At 24.6% G+C, this 18,754-nt stretch overlaps 1 protein-coding gene across 1 annotated transcript; it reads left to right on the plus strand.

The window, feature by feature from the left end:
- Nucleotides 1-228: 228 nt before the first annotated feature.
- On the plus strand, nucleotides 229-15,142 carry LOC117182105 (40S ribosomal protein S14a). Its single transcript, XM_033375138.1, has 4 exons — nucleotides 229-335; nucleotides 658-808; nucleotides 8,891-8,978; nucleotides 14,848-15,142. The coding sequence occupies exons 2-4, from the start codon at nucleotides 663-665 to the stop codon at nucleotides 15,064-15,066; spliced, it is 453 nt and encodes a 150-aa protein (XP_033231029.1). The 5' UTR covers nucleotides 229-335; nucleotides 658-662; the 3' UTR covers nucleotides 15,067-15,142.
- Nucleotides 15,143-18,754: the final 3,612 nt, after the last annotated feature.

Below are 18,754 nucleotides of genomic sequence, written 5' to 3' on the forward strand. Positions count from 1 at the left end.
TAATTTTTTAAAAATTGAAGCGCGAAATACATTTGTATTTTAGCGTGGTTATTCCTAACCTATATACAAATTTTACTTATTATGCCAAATTATACACAATTAAGATAGGAAATCATTACTTTTAAAATTATTTAGTCAAATAATAAAAGTATTTAGCAAAATATATAAAATTACATTCCAAAAAGTAATAGAAATGACACAAAAGCGCCAAAATTCATTTCCAGGATAGCCAACTACGTTTATTTTAATCGTTCAGTTTTAGCTTTATAATGTTGGTCGCCCTTCCTAACCCTTCTTTCTAGTTTCCTGTCTGCTATTCACACAGAATAATAGAGGTTAGCTCTCTCAATTTTCTCATATTTTAACGAAAAAGTATTAATATTTTCAAAAAATAATGATACCCCCTTATTTCGGATCTATCATTGCATGATTTTTTTGTCAAAAAGTGACCTTTTAAACGTTAATAAACATTGATGTGCGCGGATATAAAATCGGTGTTAACGCATTTTGTTCCTTCTGACGTGAAAACCACCTCGAGAATTTGCTCGAAATATTAATACCCTTGATTTTTTCCTCTTTTTCTCTAGTGCTCTTGCAAATTTATTAAGCATTTTATTAACAGTCTTATTATTTAAAATTTTATTTATTAATTCACAGCAATAATGGCTCCAAAACGCAAAGTACAGAAGGAAGAAGTGCAAGTTTCGCTCGGTCCCCAGGTTAGGGAAGGCGAGATCGTTTTCGGAGTCGCACACATTTTTGCCAGCTTCAACGATACTTTCGTCCACGTGACAGATCTTTCCGGAAGGTTTGTGTACAATTTTTTATTCCTAAATTAACCATTTTCATTCCTAGCATTTCGTCTTTGAATACTGACATTTCGGTATCTTTTTTTTCCACTACAAAGTCTGTCAAAATTTATCAAAAGTCTTTCTAATTCATTTTAAAAGTAATCAGAGAGGTTAGGTTTTCACAAAAATTACTTGAAAATTATATTTACTTTTTTCAGAAAATGGTCTAAAGTAAGGTGAATTTGAACATTTTTTAAAGTAGTGGTTACTTTTTTAGCAGCCTTAGAAAGTTTTGAATAAGTTTTTAATGTTCTCTGGCTAATTTTAAACAAACTGTCTAGAAAATCGGGAAAAGCACGAAAATTTTATTTAGGACCGGGAATTTTTTCTATCGTAAAATTGATCTTTTTTTATTGTTTTATGCAGGCCGTAATTTAGGGTAAATCAGGAAAGCAGAGAATTGTCAGTGATTTTGAAACCAATCTTTTAAAAGTCAGAGAATTTCTATACGAGAAACTTTAAACAACTGTCAATTATAATAATTTCAAAATTCTTTTTATATGTATACATAAAATATTATACGTTAATAATAAAAAAATTAAGATTCTGTTTCACTTTGGTTATCGAAAAAGTAGGAAATTTTTAAAATAAAGTTTTTGCGGCCACCATGATATAATATTCTCATCGGTAATTTATTTGCTGTTTTTGATTAAAAATTGACATCTTTTTTCGTTGAAAATTAAATAACTGCTTTGAAGGTTGAACCACATTTAAAAAAAACGCAGTGTCCCGAAAATTCGGGACGAATAGCCAAGCTCACAAAAAATATTTGACTAATCTCAAATTTCAGGACGAGACACTTCGTTTTAAAAAATAATTTTTCTAAAGATTCCTCATTTTAGTTAAAAATTCAACTCTGATTGTAAATTCATTTTTTTAACTCAAAATTGAACTATTTCATTTACCCCTTGGCTGAAAGTCGAACTGTTTTGTTGAAAAGACTTTTTTTAAAATTAAAATTACTATTTCTAACTAAAAATTTAACTTTTTTTTGTTGAAAATTGATCTTCAGTTGAAAATTCGTCTCTTGTCTTGGAGGTTTTACAGTTTGGATATGTTTTTACTTTTTGACTGAAAAACCTTCATTTGTTAAAAAATCGTCCATTTGTTTGGAAAATTAAATCTTGGAATTTCATCTTTTTCATTGAAAATTATTTTTTTAATTGGAAACTAACTATTCTATTTATCCTTTGGATGAAAACCGAACTCTTTTGTTGATTAAAAAAAAATGAAATTACTTTTTTGAACTAAAAGCAGAACTTTTCCATTTTTTGGTAAAAATTAATCAAAAGTTGAAAATTCGTCTATTGTCTTGAAAGTTTTACAGTTTGGATGACGTTTTTTCACGTTTTGACTGAAAAATCTTTCCATGTTAAAGATCCTTCTTTTTGGTTGGAAAATTTACAATTTTAGTTGAAAATTAATCTCTTGTTGAAAATTCGTTTCTTTTTTTTAAATTAAAATGTAACTTTTCTATTTTTGGTTGAAAATTGATATTCCTTAGTTCGAAATTCTTCTTTCTCTTGAAAGTTATACTTTTTTAGATGGACTTTTTTCCTATTTAAAAATCTTTCTTTGTTGAAAATTTTCCTTTTTCGTTAGAAAATTTACCATTTAAGTTGAAAATGCATCTCTGATTGAAAATTAATTTCTTTTCAACAGAAAATTAAATTATTCAATATATTGTTTGGCTGAAAATTTATATCTTTAGTTGAAAATTCGTTTTTTTTTAATTTAAAAAAAAAAAATTTTATTAGAATGGATTTTAAATTAAAACGTAACTTATATATGTTTTTGGTAGAAAATTCAGCCTTTTGTTGGAAAATTTACCATTTAAGTTGAAAATGCATCTCTGATTGAAAATTAATTCCTTTTCAACTGAAAATTAAATTATTCAGTATATTATTTGGCTGAAAAATTATATCTTTGGTTAAAAATTCGTTGTTTTTTTTTTTTATTATTAAAATGGATTTTAAATTAAAATGTAACTTTTATATTTTTGGTTGAAAATTCGTATTCTTTGTTGGACAATTTACCATTTAAGTTGAAAATGCATCTCTGATTGAAAATTAATTTCTTTTCAACTGAAAATTAAATTATTCAATATATTGTTTGGCTGAAAATTTATATCTTTGGTTGAAAATTCGTTTTTTTTTTTTTTTTAAATAAAATGGATTTTAAATTAAAATGTAACTTTTATATTTTTGGTTGAAAATTCATCAATTTGGTTGGAAAATTTACCATTTTAGTTGAAAATTCATCTCTGATTGAAAATTAATTTTTTTTCAATTGAAAATTAAACTATTCAATATATTATTTGGCTGAAAATTGATATCTGGTTGAAAATTCGTTTGTTTTTTTAATTAAGGTGAATTTTAACTTAATATGTAACTTTCCTATTTTTGGTTGAAAATTAATCTGTTAGGTTGAAAATTATTATTATTATTTTTTTAAATGCATCTCTTTTTGTAGAAATTTTGTTTAAAAATAATACACGTATTACGTTTTTTGTTCAAATTTCATCTTTGTGAACGGAAAATTCAACTATTTTGTTAAAAATTCAACGTTTTTTTTTTTTTTTAATTAAATTAGTTTGTTAAAAAGTCATCTCTGTTTGAAAATGTAAAAATTTTGTGTCAAATTCAGTTTTTACTGTTGAAATATCAAATAAATTAAATTTTGGAATTTTGGAAAACCGGTTCTATTTTCAATCAAATAATTTATTTTTTAATCCAAATGGACAGAAAGAATGGCTTTTCAACAAAAAAGTTAATTTTCAGTCAAGAAAGATGAATTTCTGATCAAATAGTTGAATTTTCAACAAAATAAATTCATTTTTAACCAAACAGTTACTTTTAATCAATTAGTTGCAATTTCAACCAAAAAGGTGAATTTTCAACCACAGTCGAATTTTTAATTTAAAAAAAGATTAAATTTTTCAGCCATAAACAAAAAATTTACGTATTAAGTTAAAATCAGTTTTAATTAAAAAAAAAAAACAATTTTCAACCAAAGAAGTCAATTTTCAGTTAAATAATACATTGAATAGTGTAATTTTCAGTTGAAATGAAATTAATTTTCATTTAGAGATGGATTTTCAACTAAAATGGTAAATTTTTCAACCAAAAAAACGAATATTCAACAAAGATATAAAATGCTAAAAATAAATGGTTTTTTCATTAAATATTACTTTTAAAATATTTTTAAAACATATATTTAAATTATAACCAAGTTTCGAGATTTTTGGGACCATCACGATCTTGAGGACAATACCTTAATAACATTTTTGTAAAGTTGGTTAAAATTTTTTTGTTTAATTTCAAGATATCTCATCTTTAGGAAAATAATAAATATCAATTGAATATACATTTTAAATAAGTCAGCAGAAAACATATTAATTTGTCCAATATTTTGGTTTCAACTTTATGTATCTAAAGATTCGAGGAAAAAAATTAATGTACCACATCCAGGCAGCATGCAGGTGATATTTGTAACCGTGTAAGCGTTCATGTTTGTGGAAAAGAAAAATTCTTCGTAGCCTTCGGAAACTATGGAATGTCCATTTTTTTCTAAGGTTGGAAGAAGACAAATTTAACCCTGTAAAAAATATTCTAAAAGCTATCTAATATTATTTTCTAAAGTATAAACAGCGCATCTACTTGACCGGAAACCCGGGAATTTGAATGTGATTTTTCATTAGATTGTAATAAAGCGAATATTAAGTCTTTTGATATTTGATCACTTCCAATTTTTTTCAATCACGAAACGAAAAATAAAAAAGAATTTATTGTTGAAAATGAAGATAATATATGATGCTTGCAATTTTTTTTTTCTTAATCTTTGAAATCTTGAAATTCGGTCTCTTCTCAAACTAATATTAATCTGAAAATTTAAATATATATATATATATATATCTGTGAATGTGAATTAAAAAATTGAATTTTTAGAGAAATTTTCATATTTTGTGACATGAAACAGTGAATTTTTCTCAAAAAATGTAATTTTGACTTGGAACGTTAAATTTTCGAAAAGAATTATAATTCTCTTCTTACACAGGGAATTTTTGAAAGGAACTTTAATTCTAAAATGGAACAGGGAATTTCCCAAGGAAATTAAAAATTAAATGGAAATTTCAGAAGGAAAAATAGAATCTCAGAATAATAATGTATGTAAGGTAAAATTATGAGCACAAGAGTTAATCGAAAATTAGTTGAAAATAATGTTGAGAACAATATCGAGAATCTTATCATTTGAAAGCACTGAATATAAAATAATATTTCAATTTAAATATTGAAAACTTTACAAATTGTTAACAATAGGAACGGAATAAGATTAAAATTTGAAAGCCTAGAAAATATAGAAACCATATCATAATTTCAAACAATTATTTCTATAAATTTTATATATTAAATAAATATAAAATTTTGAGTTTAAACAATTTGAAACGCACCACATCCAGGCAGCATGCAGGTGGTGTTTGTAACCGTGTAAGCGTTCATGTTTGTGGAAAAGAAAAATTCTTCGTAGCCTACGGAAACTATGGAATGTCCATTTTTTTCCAAGGTTGGAAGAAGACAATTTATTTACATTTAAAAGTCTCAAAAATATTCTAAAGGCCTTTCAATTTTATGGTCTGTTTTGTTCTATTGTACTAAAATGTATATTAAAAATGTTATATTTTATTATTCTCAGTTTTTTCAATATATATTTGCAATTTTTTATCTTTTAAAATCCTTCAAATCCGGGATACACAGATTTTTTTAAATCAGAAATAGAAAAATTTTACGTTTTAAAATAAAAGTATAAAAACTGCAATTAAGGTTTAGAACAGCAAATTTTCCAATTTGATTTTCTTCTGTAATTAAGCGTTTCAAAATGGCATTTTCTAAAACAATTGTTATAGTTCTGATTCAGAAAAAGAAACTTTTGAAAAGAATCATTTTAATTTTTTAGAAGAATTTTCCAAAAGAATTACAATTTTGAGTTATACATGGAATTAAAAAAGAAGTATAATTCTAATTTAATACAGTGAAGTTTTCAGAAAAATTCCGAAATAACTAGGTGCAATTCTGAATTGGTTCGGAAAATTTTTGAGAGAAAAAAAAGTAATTTATGCCTGGAACAAGAAATTTTCTAAAAGAATTATAATTCTAACTTGGAATAGTGAATTTTTGAGAAAAATGATCATTTTTAGTTGAAAACGGAAGTTCTCCGAAACAATTGTATGTAATTCTGAATTGTTTCCGAGAATGGGAAAAATGAAAAATGCCAAAAAATAAAATTCCCGACACATAAAATATCCGAACTCAAAAATTTCCGAATTATAAAATTCCCGAATTCGAACACTTAAAAAACTTTGTTTTATAAATATTACCTATTTATTTATTATAAATACAATAATCAAATATTTGTATTTAAACAAAATATTTTTAATGTTTACAGTTGCTAAAATTATTGTTAAGAGTTTAAAATAATAATAATTGGAAAAAAATATTTCTTGATGAAAATTATTATTTCCAAGTCAAACAATAATTTTAGAAAGTTCCAATATTAAAAATATATTTTTGCAATAAAAATATTTGTTAACTATATTTTCAACAAATAATATAATATCTATAAAAAAATGAATGGTTTAAATTCAGATATTTGATAATTGGGAAACTTTTTGTCTGGAATATTATTCTGGAATTTTCAAATTCGATAATATTGTACAGTTTCGAAAATGTTATGTTTCGGGATTTTTTAGGCCCCAGAGAATTTTTGACAAACAAAGATTATTCATATCTCTTACAAGGAATTTTCCAAGAGAATTATAATTTGGAGTTTTACCTAGATTTAAAAACGAAGTATAATTTTGACTTTCACCAGTGCATTTCCGCGAAAAATGATAATTTTTAGTTGAAAACAGAAGTTTTCCGAGTCAATTGTTGTATGTAATTGTAAATTGTGTCCGAAAATGGGAAGACTGAAAAATCCCGAAAAATAAAACTTCAGGCACTGTAAAATTTTAGAATTGAAAAATTTCTGAATAGTAAAATTTTCTAATTAGAAAATTCCCGAATGATGAATTTAAAGAATTGGTAAAATCCCGAAGAGTTTATAATATTACCGAATGGAAAATTTCCTAATAATAAAGTTTCAAGCAGTTTATAATAGTACCGAATTTAAAATTTCCGACTAATAAAATATCCGAACTAGAAAATTGACGAATTTGAACAGTTAAAAAAATTTTGTTTTATAAATATTATTCATTTATTATAAATACAATAATCAAATATTTTTATTTTAACAAAATATTTTTAATGTTTAAAGTTCCTCAAATTATTGTTATAATTTAAATTAATTAATAATAATTGGAAAATGGTTTAATATTAAAAATCTATTTTTGCAATAAAATATTTTTTAACTATATTATTTTTAAATAAATAATATATATAAAAAAATTAATGGTTTAAATTCAAATATTTGATAATTTGAAAATTTTCTGTCGGGAATATTATTCTGGAAATTTCAAATTCGGTAATATTATAAATTTTCGGGAATTTTCCCATTCGGTAATATTATGAACTGTTCGGGAATTTTACAGTTTCGGCAATGTTTTCGGGATTTTTCTGTCCCCAGAGAATTTTTGACAAAAAAATCAGATCTCGTACAAGGAATTTTCCAAGAGAATTAGAATTCAGAGTTATATCTTGATTTAAAAGAGGAGTATAATTCTAACTTACAAACAGTGAATTTTCAAGAAAAATTATAATTTTGAGTTGGAAAAGGAAATATTATGAAGCAATTATATGTAATCCTGAAATGTGATTGAAGTTTGCAACGTTTATAAACGAAATTATAAAATTTCCGAAATTTCGTTTAGTGGTCATTTGTACCTGGTGACAGGTAAAACAAAAATTAGTTTAATCCCAATCATTCTTAATAGTTGACTAAGTTTTACACGCCTAGGGACTTCGAAAATTATATGTAAAATAAAAAACAAATTTATTTTTGTTTATATACGTTGCAAACTTCAGTTACGTATCCTGAATCGAATTTGGGAATTTTCGTAATAAAATTATAATTTAGACCTGGAACAAGGAATTTTTCAAAAGAATTGTTTTATTTTATAATTATTAAATCAATAATTATTATTCCAAATTATTATCTCTGTAAATTTCGTATATTAAATAAAGACTTTTGAGTTTAAAATTATGAAACGTACCACATCCAGGCAGCATGCAGGTGATATTTGTAACCGAGTAAGCGTTCATGTTTGTGGTAAATAAAAATTCTTCATAGACTTCGAAAACTATGGAATATCCATTTTTTAAGGTTGAAAGAAGACAAAACATTTAAATTGAAATATTACAAAAATATTCTAAACTATAAACCCGGTCTCTTCCTGGACGGGAAAGGGCCGGGAATTTTTTTATACGTTAGTACTAAAACTAATAATAAAATTGTTTTATTATTTTATTATATTTATATTGACTATATATAATATATTATATTTATTTTAAACAATGAACAAGATAACAAGTCGACAATGGAAATAATAGAATTAATTCTGTTGGCAATTTTTGTTATTAAAGTCTTTGAAATCTCAAATTTTTATATATATTTTTTCAAATCAATCAGAGCCATACTTATGTTTTAAAATAAAAATATACAAACTGTTATTTTGAAACGGAACAGCGGATTTTGGAATAGATATCTGTAATTCTGAATTTGAAAGGAAATTTTCTAAAAGAATTATTATACTTCTTTCTAGAATTGGGAATTTTTTTAATTATAATTTTAAGTTGCTTTCGGGGATTTTCGAGAAAAAATGTAATTTGGATCAGTGACAGGAAATTTTCCGAAGCAATTATATGTAATTCGAATTCGGTTCAGAGAATTTTGTTACAAAAATTATAATTCAGGTCTGGAACAAGAAATTTTCCAGAAGAATTATAATCCTGACTTGGAAGAGTGAATTTTCCAAATGAATTGCAATTTTGACTTGAAACAGGGAATTTTCGAGAAAAAAAAATCGATTTTGTATTTTTTTTCAGGGAAACGATCGCTCGTGTTACTGGTGGAATGAAGGTGAAGGCTGACAGAGATGAAGCTTCTCCCTACGCTGCTATGTTGGCCGCTCAGGTAATTTTGAATTTCATCAAATAATTCTTTTCAAAAATCTAGCTATTTAAAAAAAAAAATTTTTTAATGTACCACATCCAGGCAGCATGCAGGTGATATTTGTAACCGTGTATGCGTTCATGTTTGTGGGAAAAAAATATTCTTCTTAGCGTTCGAAAATGATGAAATATTCATTTTTTTATAACGCTGGAGGAAGACAAAACTGCTTTAAATTCACAATATCTGACAAAAAATATAAGTACTAACATCTGATATTACATTGGATTTACTCTAGAAAGTTCGAGGTATTTTGCTAATATTTAAAATAGTGCATGAATAATTTGATAAGTTCGGGGTTGCTACAAGTCAGGGAATTTAAAACAGGGAAATTTCGATAAAAAAGTTGAGGGGTCATCCAAAAATTACTTACGGCGTTTTTCTGACAAATTTTATTTGGACCCTCCACCACGAAAAAACTTAATAAGATTGAAATTAAATTTAGAACAGAGAACTTGTTAATATTAACCCATTAAGTTCAAGTCAGTTCAAAACGGTCCTAAAAAAATTGAGAATAGTAATATCCGATGTAAAATTATCTGAAATTTCGATTTATGTGATCGGAATTTTGAAAAAAATAACAGTTTGAAAAATTTATGGTTGTTTATTTAACAAAAAAAGTGGTTTTGAAAATAAACAAATTTTTTCTTTCAATATTTTCGGATCGAAAGCCAAATTTTTTGAATATTTTTGGCCGCCATATTGAATTTTGAAATTCTGGTAGCATATTTGTAATCAGCGACACCAAAAAAACCTCTAGTAACAATTTTCATGAAAATTAAACATTTAAAAAAATTTTTCCTCCATATTCGATCCGCCATCTTGAATTTTGAAAATCTGACATCATATTCGTAATCAGCGACCCGAAAGACCTTCTGATTTACATTTTCATGTAAATAGAAATAAAATTGTTTTCGTCTAAAAAAATACAATTTCTATACAAAAATTTTTCATTTCAAGCCGCCATATTTGGTGCCTCCATGATTTTGTTTTTTAAAATCTACCTGTATATTTTGAAGGTTAGGGTACATGGGCACAAAAAATCCACAAATCGTAGAAATCCGCTGTTGCTTTTGATCAGAAAATATGCAAAGAAAAATTTATTTTATTTTCAAACCCACGTTTTTTGTTGAATGAACAACAATATTTTTTTTTCAAAATTCTGATCACAAATCGAAATTTCAGACAATGTTACACCGGATATGACTATTCTCAATTTTTCATAGGACCTGGGAAAGTCATCGAAATTCAAAAAGTGTTTAATACATCTGAAAAAGCCATGGAATTAAACAAAAAAAATGTCTGGAACTTTTAATCGTCTCTGTTTAAAAGTAATAATTATTTAGTATTTTATAGCGAATTTTATATATTTGAAAATTGAAAAAGAACTGGAAATGTTAATGAAGAAATTCACGGACTGATTTAATTTTGGTAAATTTTAATATAGACAATTTTATTAATTATTGCGACCTAAAAGTTTTATTTCAACTGTGTTTAAAATGTCAGAGTTTTTTAAGATTGTTATTATTTTCAAATGTTCTCCTAAATTTCTTATGTAAATATTTCGAATATAATTGTTCTTAAAGTATTATTAAACATTCTTTTGAATTCAATAAACGTTATTGATAAACCATTGCATTATAATTTGTTACAATTCAATTTAATTGGCTAAATCTAAAAAAAATAGACCTGGAATTTTTTCAAAATTATTCCTGAAAAACTAGGTTTAAGTATTCATTTTGTGATAAAAAATTTAACTATTTTGTTTGAAATTCAACAATTTTGTCATAAAAAATCTTGTTTTGTTGTTGAAAATACAACTCTTGTGTTAAAAAATCTTCTTTTTGTGTTGAATATTCAAATATTTTAGTGAATAATTAAACTACTTAGTTGAAAATTCATATTTTCTGTTCGCATATTCAACTAGTTTATAGAAAATTCATATTTCAGGCAAAAAAAATTCATTTTTTATGCGGTCAGTTTTTTTCATTTTTGACTGAAAAAATTACCTCTTCGTTGAGAAGACATTTTTTTATTTGAAAATCAAAGTATTTTAATTTATATTAATTTTTTTATCATTTATATTTTTATTAATTTTTTTCAAAATGTAACAACATATGGTCAAAATTCTTAGTTTTAAAAATTAATGTCTTAAACTGAAAATTTAAGTATTCATGTTTTGTAATGAAAGATTAATTTTCCCTTTGATAAATTTATCTTTTTAGCAGCTGAAAATTAATTTCTTTCATTGAAAATTGAACTGTTTTGTTTTAAATAGGGTGTTTTTTTAATGTAATTTTTGTAACTGAAAATATAACTAACAACTTTAGTCGAAAATTGATCTTTTTCAGTTGAGAATTTGTAGTTTTTGCTACAATCTTGGCGGAAAATTAGTGTTTTTGGTCGAAAATTCTACTCTTTGGTTAAAAATTAATTTGTTTGCAAATTAATTTCTTTGGTTATAAAATATTACTGTTGTGTTGAAAATTCTTTTTTTGTTGAATATTAATTTTTGTATCTAAAGTCATCATTTTTGTTTGTTAAAAATGCAACTATTTGTTTGAAAATTTAACTTTTTTGGTTGATAATTACACTATTTGGTTCAAAGTCACCTTTTTTGGTAAAAAGTTATTAAAATACATTATTAATTTTATAGTTTATTAATTTAAATGGATATTTGTTAAGCTAGTCAGATCACCCATTAGTGGGACACAAAATAAGCCAATACTGGGACAAGGAAAATCCAATGGGGTTTATCAAAATAAATAAAATGGCACAATTTACTTATAATTACAGAATACACTAAAAAGCAAGAATGGATTGTGATTACCGTTTAATTGATTAATTATTCGAAATAAATTGTTCAAAGTGGTTTATTGAAACCTATAATTCTAATCTCAAATTTTGCAAACTGCTCAGGTAAGTAATTTAATAATAACTCCTAAATTAATTTTTTTATAAAAAATTATTAAATATGCATTAAAATTTAATATTATCGATTTACTCCAAAATTAAGCTTTTTGGTAGTAAATTTTGCATTAGAATTCTTCTTACTTCAAGTTAATATATAAATTGAAAAAGTATTGAGACAGTTTCAATTATTTTTTGGATACAGTTTTTATTATTTGAAAATTATACTGACTGAAAAATCTGTTTTGATTAATATTTTAACTATTTTGTTGAAAATTCGTCTTTTTGTTTTGAAAATTTATCATTTTAATTATTAATCATATTTTTTCTTAGGAAAATGCAACTGTTTTATTGAAAATGATATTCTTATGGTAGAAAATTCAACAATTTATTTGAATAATTTTTTATTTTTTTAAATAAAAAATCTTATTTGGCTAAAAAATCATGTCATGTTTAATATTATAATTGGAACATTTTTTGTTTGAAATGTCAACTATTATATTTTTTTTATAAGGATTAATCTTTTTTGGTAGAAAATTAGTCTTTTTATTTTAAAATTCAAGATTTTGTTAGAAAGTTGAAGTATTAGGTTAATCAAAAAAGGTAAATTCTGATGAAAAAAATATAATAGTTGATATTTCAACTAAAAAAGATTTTAATTACTTATTCAACGCAGCCGAATTAATTTAAGAAAAAAACTAATTTCCAATCAACCTGGTGAATCCTCAACCTAAACAGATTAATTTTCAACTACAGTTGTATTTTTGTTTAAGAAAGATAAAATTTATAATTAAAAAGATACATTTTCGAACCAAAAAGACGAAATTTCAAGAAAATAGTTCAAATGTTAATCAAAAAACATTTTTCAGTCAAGAAATAAAAAAATGTCGTAACCAAACTGTTGAATTTTCAAGTCAGAAAGATGTGCTTTTTTATAAACACTTATATTTTTAACTTGAAAATATAAATTTTCAAGAGAAAAGTTAATTTACTTAATTTGTCTCAAAAAGTAAATCGATAATATTAATCTCATTAATTTTTATAATATTTCATATAAATCTATAACAGAAATAAATAGTGGTAACAAATTTAAAAGAACTTCAAAAATAATAGAACATTTTTAATTTTATAATTTATGTTGGAATATAAAAGATACTCAACGATATTGATTATTTTCCCAGTATTGGACATACTTTTTATGTTGTCCCAGTAGTGGGCGGTTTACCTTATTTGGTTTAAAATTCATTTTTTAAATTAAAAATTTATCTTTTTTAGTTAAAACCTCATATATTTTATTGAAAATTCGTCGTTATTCATAGAAAATTAATATTCTTGTTGGAATTTAAGTAAAACATTTTCTTACGCAAGATTGCTGGCGCTAAAAGACTTTAAGATTAATTTATAAACCAACCTTCCTTTGCATTACCATTTCTTATCTCCCAGTTGTAATTTTGTTTTTATACCCGAACGAGAAATTCATAACGACCAGGGAAAATAAAAAAATTGTCAAGGAATAGTTGAGGAATTTCGAAATCAGGATTTTGTAGCAACCCTGTTTTGTTTTTAATGCGTCCGTCAATTGGAGATGAATTAGGCCTTCAGTCCATATGCCAGAACGACCGGATCTTAGAATGGCCGGAATGAAGCGTTGACCAATCAGAAAATTTCCGCGGAAACAGTGTTTCGTTCACGAACCGAAGTTAGCTGCAGATGAAATTTACTATAGTGCATGTCACATTTTTTGTGAGTGTTTTTTGTTTTCAAAAGTGTTTACCACTTGAGGTTATAAAAAATAATAAATTATTAAGATAATGATCAGTGTTGATTAATTAAGGGAACATGATGTAAGTATCAATTTTACGTACAGTCTTATACATTTCTTTTTGCGTTTTTTATATGAAAAGTTTTTTTTATGCTTAAATATTATGTATAACACATACACCGGCTTATATCGTGAACAATGCTTTATTTGCGAAAATTGGATAATTTATAATATTTGTCTGGATGTAAAAGAGGAAGGGAGAATAAAAAAAGAATTTAAAAATTTTTTAATTATATTTTGTATAGCTCCACATTAAATTATTTGCAATATATATTCGTAAGATGCATGCAATTAACAATTTTGATTCAATATTTATAATAATTTTGCAGATATATTTAGCATTTATTGTGTTTTAAATACTTGTGTACTTAATTTCGCGCCAATAAGCGATTTTTGTCGCGGTCATTCCGGGCTACGGTCATTCCGGTGCATGTGTTTGACAACTTTTGAAATGAACGGAACGCTTATTGGCGCGAAATTAAGTAGACAAGTATTTAAAATACAATAAATGCTAAGTATATCTGCAAAGTTATTATAAATTTTGAATTTTTTGTGGAAATTTGAAATTTTTGTGGAACTATAAAAAATATAATTAAAAATTTTTTAATTCGTTTTTTATTCTCCCTTCCTCTTTTACATCCAGACAAATATTATAAATTATTTAATTTTCGCAAATAAAACATTGTTAAATATATAAGCCTGTGTATGCGTTATATATAATATTAAAGCCTCAAATAAAACTTTTCAAATAAAAAATGCAAAAAAAAATCTATAAGGCTGTACGTAAAATTGATACTTACATGTTCCCTTAATTCATCAACACTGCTCATTATGTTCATAATTTATTATTTTTTATAACCTCAACTGGTAAACACTTTTGAAAAAAAACACTCAAAACAAATGTGACACGCACTATAGTAAATTTCATCTGCGGCTTACTTCGGCTCGAGAACAAGGCACTGTTTCCGCGGAAATTTTTTGATTGGTCAACGCTTCATTCCGGCTATTCTGAGATCCGGTCGTTCTGGTGCATGGACTGGAGGCCTTATTAAATGATAAAATATAATGTTCTTTTCCTTTTTTTTCTCTCTCTCTATTTAGGACGTAGCGGAAAAGTGCAAGTCGCTTGGAATTACAGCTCTGCACATTAAACTCCGAGCCACCGGAGGAAACAAGACAAAGACACCCGGACCAGGAGCACAATCTGCTCTTCGTGCTTTGGCTCGTTCCAGCATGAAGATTGGAAGAATTGAAGACGTGACTCCAATTCCTTCCGATTCCACGCGCAGAAAGGGTGGTCGTCGTGGTCGCAGATTGTAATTTTTTTTTACTGCTATTGCTCTTACAAGTCAATAAATGTATTGAAATAATATAAAATAATGATTTTATTTAATAATTCGAATTTTTACATTATACACTCCAGTTCACGCTTTCCTTTTCTGTTGAAATCATTTTTCCCTACGGAGATTATTTTTGAAGATCGATTTTAATTAATATCGTGTAAAAAAAATATTGATTCAAACGAGGATAAGTATTTTATTAGTTACAAGAATTAATTACAGAAAAACAGATTAAAAGTGGGAAACTAAGATATTTGTTTTTTAATACTTATATGTTTTATGGAAAAATTAAATTGTAAATTTAATTGTATTTTTTGCGTCACATCTTTTCAACGGAAGTTGAAGATCTAATTGTTAAACACACATATTTTTCAGAATTAGAAAATAAAATTGTTTTCCATTAATTAGAATTTTAATTTCGACATTTAAAATTGATTAATAATTGTTATTGTATATTGTTGAATAAACTTAAAATAAAATTTCATTAGGTTTAAAGTTTATTTATTTAAACAAACAAAAAAAACATTTTTATTGATAAAGTGAAAATAATTGTTATTCCCCTCATTTTTTAAATTTAAAAATGATTGAAAATAAACTTAAAGCAATATTTTACAGTTTTATAATGCTTTCCAATATAATCTCAATTAATAAAAACAAAAAACTAATTGTTTTTTTTTTAAATTAATTTATAAAATAAACTTTCAATGTAAAAATATCACAAAAAGAATTATTATAATATGTGAAATCTATGAAATACATTGAGAGCCTTTCAAACCCCGTGAATTTATTCCAATCTGATGATAAATTCATTAATATCTTTTGAATAATCCTAAAATTAAGGTCCGAAAATTTTTTCGAAAACGTGCCTAATTAAAAAAAAAATTAAATATAAAGTTGAATAAAAATAATTCTTCATTTATAAAAGTAGCTATATAATACTGTATTTAAATATTTTGTTAAAAATTCATTCTTTTTTTGCTTGAAAATCGATTTTTGAACATCAAATTTGAAAATTCTTTTGTTTTTTAAATTTAACTCATTTCTTCTTTCGCTGGAAATTAATTTCTTAACTGAAAATTTATCTGCCAGTCTTTTGTGGGAAAATCAATCTTCTTTTTTTGAAAATCCAAGTATTACAGTTAAATATTCATGATTTTAGTAAAAAATGTATGGTTAAGCATTAATTTTTTAACTATTTCATTTGTCTGACCAATTATCTGTTTTATCTTAAAATTAATTGATTTTGTCGAAAATTCGTATTTTTTATAAAATATTTATATTTTTGGTTGAAAATTCAACATCTCGATTGAAGAATCTTAGTTAAAAAATTTTTTTGTTGAATTCAACTGTTTTTGATTAAAAATTAAAATATTCTAAAATTCTAAGAATTCCAGAGGGTGACCGCTGGACCGGGAAATGACAGTGAATTTTTTTTAACCAGGAATTTTACAAATTTTCAGAATAAAAATCGGTCAAAATTCGATTTCAACAGTTTGTAAAATAATTAGTTGAATTGACATCTTTTTCAATTATATCATTCAGTTTATGATGCGTAATTCGAAAATCCTTGACCTGAAAAATTTTATATTTTTATTTTTAAGCTTATATTTTTAATATAAAGAATTTTAACGTGCAGTCTTGAAGACATAAAAAATTAAACGTTTGAAGTTGAAAATTTTTGATGAAAAACAGTTTTATTTTATCAGCTGTAGATATAAATAAGTAATTTTTAAAATGGATCTGTACTTTAAGTATGAAAAACTGAACAATAATTGATTTAATAAAATGATTCTAAATCCGTTGAAAGTTAAAGAATTTCCAGATTTGTAATTAATTCGTTCTTAAAGGCCTTTATTACATTAAAAATATTGTTTCAGTCTAAATTATTCAATTTTTAACCCATTTTTATTTTTTTTCAATTGATTAAGAAAAAGGATAATTAATATTTATCAATATTTGACTCGTAATTTAAAAGGATTAAATTAAAGCTAAATATTTTAAAGTAAACAATTTGAAACTTTATTTTTTGACACAGAAAGCTTTGAATTGTTAAAAAAATTTCAAAAAGATTTTAACATTTCAACGTCACAATTTTGAATGTTCAACTTAATAAAATGTTTAATTTGTAGGCGAAATTGTTGAATTTTGATGTATAAATAATAATTGAACACGTATTATTTGTAGAAAATTTTCAATAATTTTAAGAGATATTCAGAAGTTTTTCAAAGATTCAAAATTTATTTAAAACTTAAAATCGAGGTTTGGGAAAAAAATTTTCAGAACTTCTAAACATATTTTAAACTGAATAAAATTTTTGCTACATTTTTTAGAAAAAAAAAGTTTTTAATAATATTGCAATTATCTTGAAATATTTTTGAATATTTTTGTTTGGAGCCTTTCACAATTCTTAAAAAGCTTCTACTTTCTTTAAACTGCAAAAATCTACATTTTGATTTAAATTAGGTTGTGAGTATTTGCACCGAAATTTAGTTATGAATAACCAAATTTTTTCGAAGAACACACTTCGTTAAAGTTATTTGAAATCATTTCAAGTTCTAGATTAATTTTTAATCTTTTTGAAACTTCTAAATATATTTTAAAAGTACTCTGATTGTTTCTAAAAATAATAAGTGTTCAATTGTTATTTAGAAATCCAAATTTTAAGGACATTTTTTTTAATTCGCAGGGTTTTCTAAAATTTGTTGGACACATTCAATTAATTTTTAAAGTTATTAAGACGTTTTGAAAAAATTTCAAAAATAAAGCTAATTTGGAAAAGTTTAAAACTACTTCAAGATTTCTCAAGATTATGAAATGCTATTTTAAAGTATTCCAAGGATGCTTAAACTATTTGAAATGAAAATAATTTAAATTCTAATTTAAGAATTTTTAAGTTGAAAAAAATTAAAATTTTCAAATATTGAATGGCCTAAAATAACTAAATAATATAATTTTGACCATTTTCAAAGTTAATTTATTGATTACTTAATTTAGAGTATCGAAAATGTTAACCTGGATTTATATTTTTGGAACTTAATCTAAATCTTTGAACTCTATAATTTATGAATGTTAAAAATTCTTAATTTTGCGGTTTAAATTCATTAAACTTGAAATTAATCAGTTGAAAAGTGTTATTACCTTCCAGATTATACGTGTAAATTATTGAAAAATTCAATAGAACATTTTTGATTTTAAAAACTTTTAAACTTCAACTTTAAAAGTTAAAAATTCAAGAATTATGGTTGACAAATGATCTTTTTAGTTGGAAATTCATTTATTGGGTTGAAAACACACCTTTTTTGGATAAATAATTTTTTAAATTAATAATTAAAATATTCTAAACATCTTTTTTTAGTGAAAATTTAATTACTTGGATGAAAGTTAAATTCTTCTGTCAAAAATTAATTCCTTTGGTTGAAGAATCATAATTTTAATTGAAAATTCGTTTCCCCTTCCGCTGAAAATTAATTTTTTTACTAAAAATTTAACTATTTCCGTTAAAACTTTAAATATTTTGCTCAATCTTTGTGTCTTTAATTAATTTTTCTAATGTAAATTTAGCTATTCCAGTTTTTTGTTACAAAATCGTATTTTTTCTAGAAAATCCATTTTTGTTTGAAAATTCAAGCATTCCACTTAAATATTGATCAGTTTATTCGAAAAATTAT

This window comes from Belonocnema kinseyi, chromosome 10 (genome assembly GCF_010883055.1).
Source record: "Belonocnema kinseyi isolate 2016_QV_RU_SX_M_011 chromosome 10, B_treatae_v1, whole genome shotgun sequence".
Lineage (NCBI taxonomy): Eukaryota > Metazoa > Arthropoda > Insecta > Hymenoptera > Cynipidae > Belonocnema > Belonocnema kinseyi.

What these genes read in the sequence shown, in the direction of transcription:
- LOC117182105 (XM_033375138.1), top strand. Translation starts at nt 663, where the DNA reads ATGGCTCCAAAACGCAAAGTACAGAAGGAAGAAGTGCAAGTTTCGCTC. An exon ending in GTGACAGATCTTTCCGGAAG is followed by an intron (nt 809 to 8,890) that starts GTTTGTGTACAA and finishes ATTTTTTTTCAG; the next exon opens with GGAAACGATCGCTCGTGTTA. An exon ending in CTGCTATGTTGGCCGCTCAG is followed by an intron (nt 8,979 to 14,847) that starts GTAATTTTGAAT and finishes CTCTCTATTTAG; the next exon opens with GACGTAGCGGAAAAGTGCAA.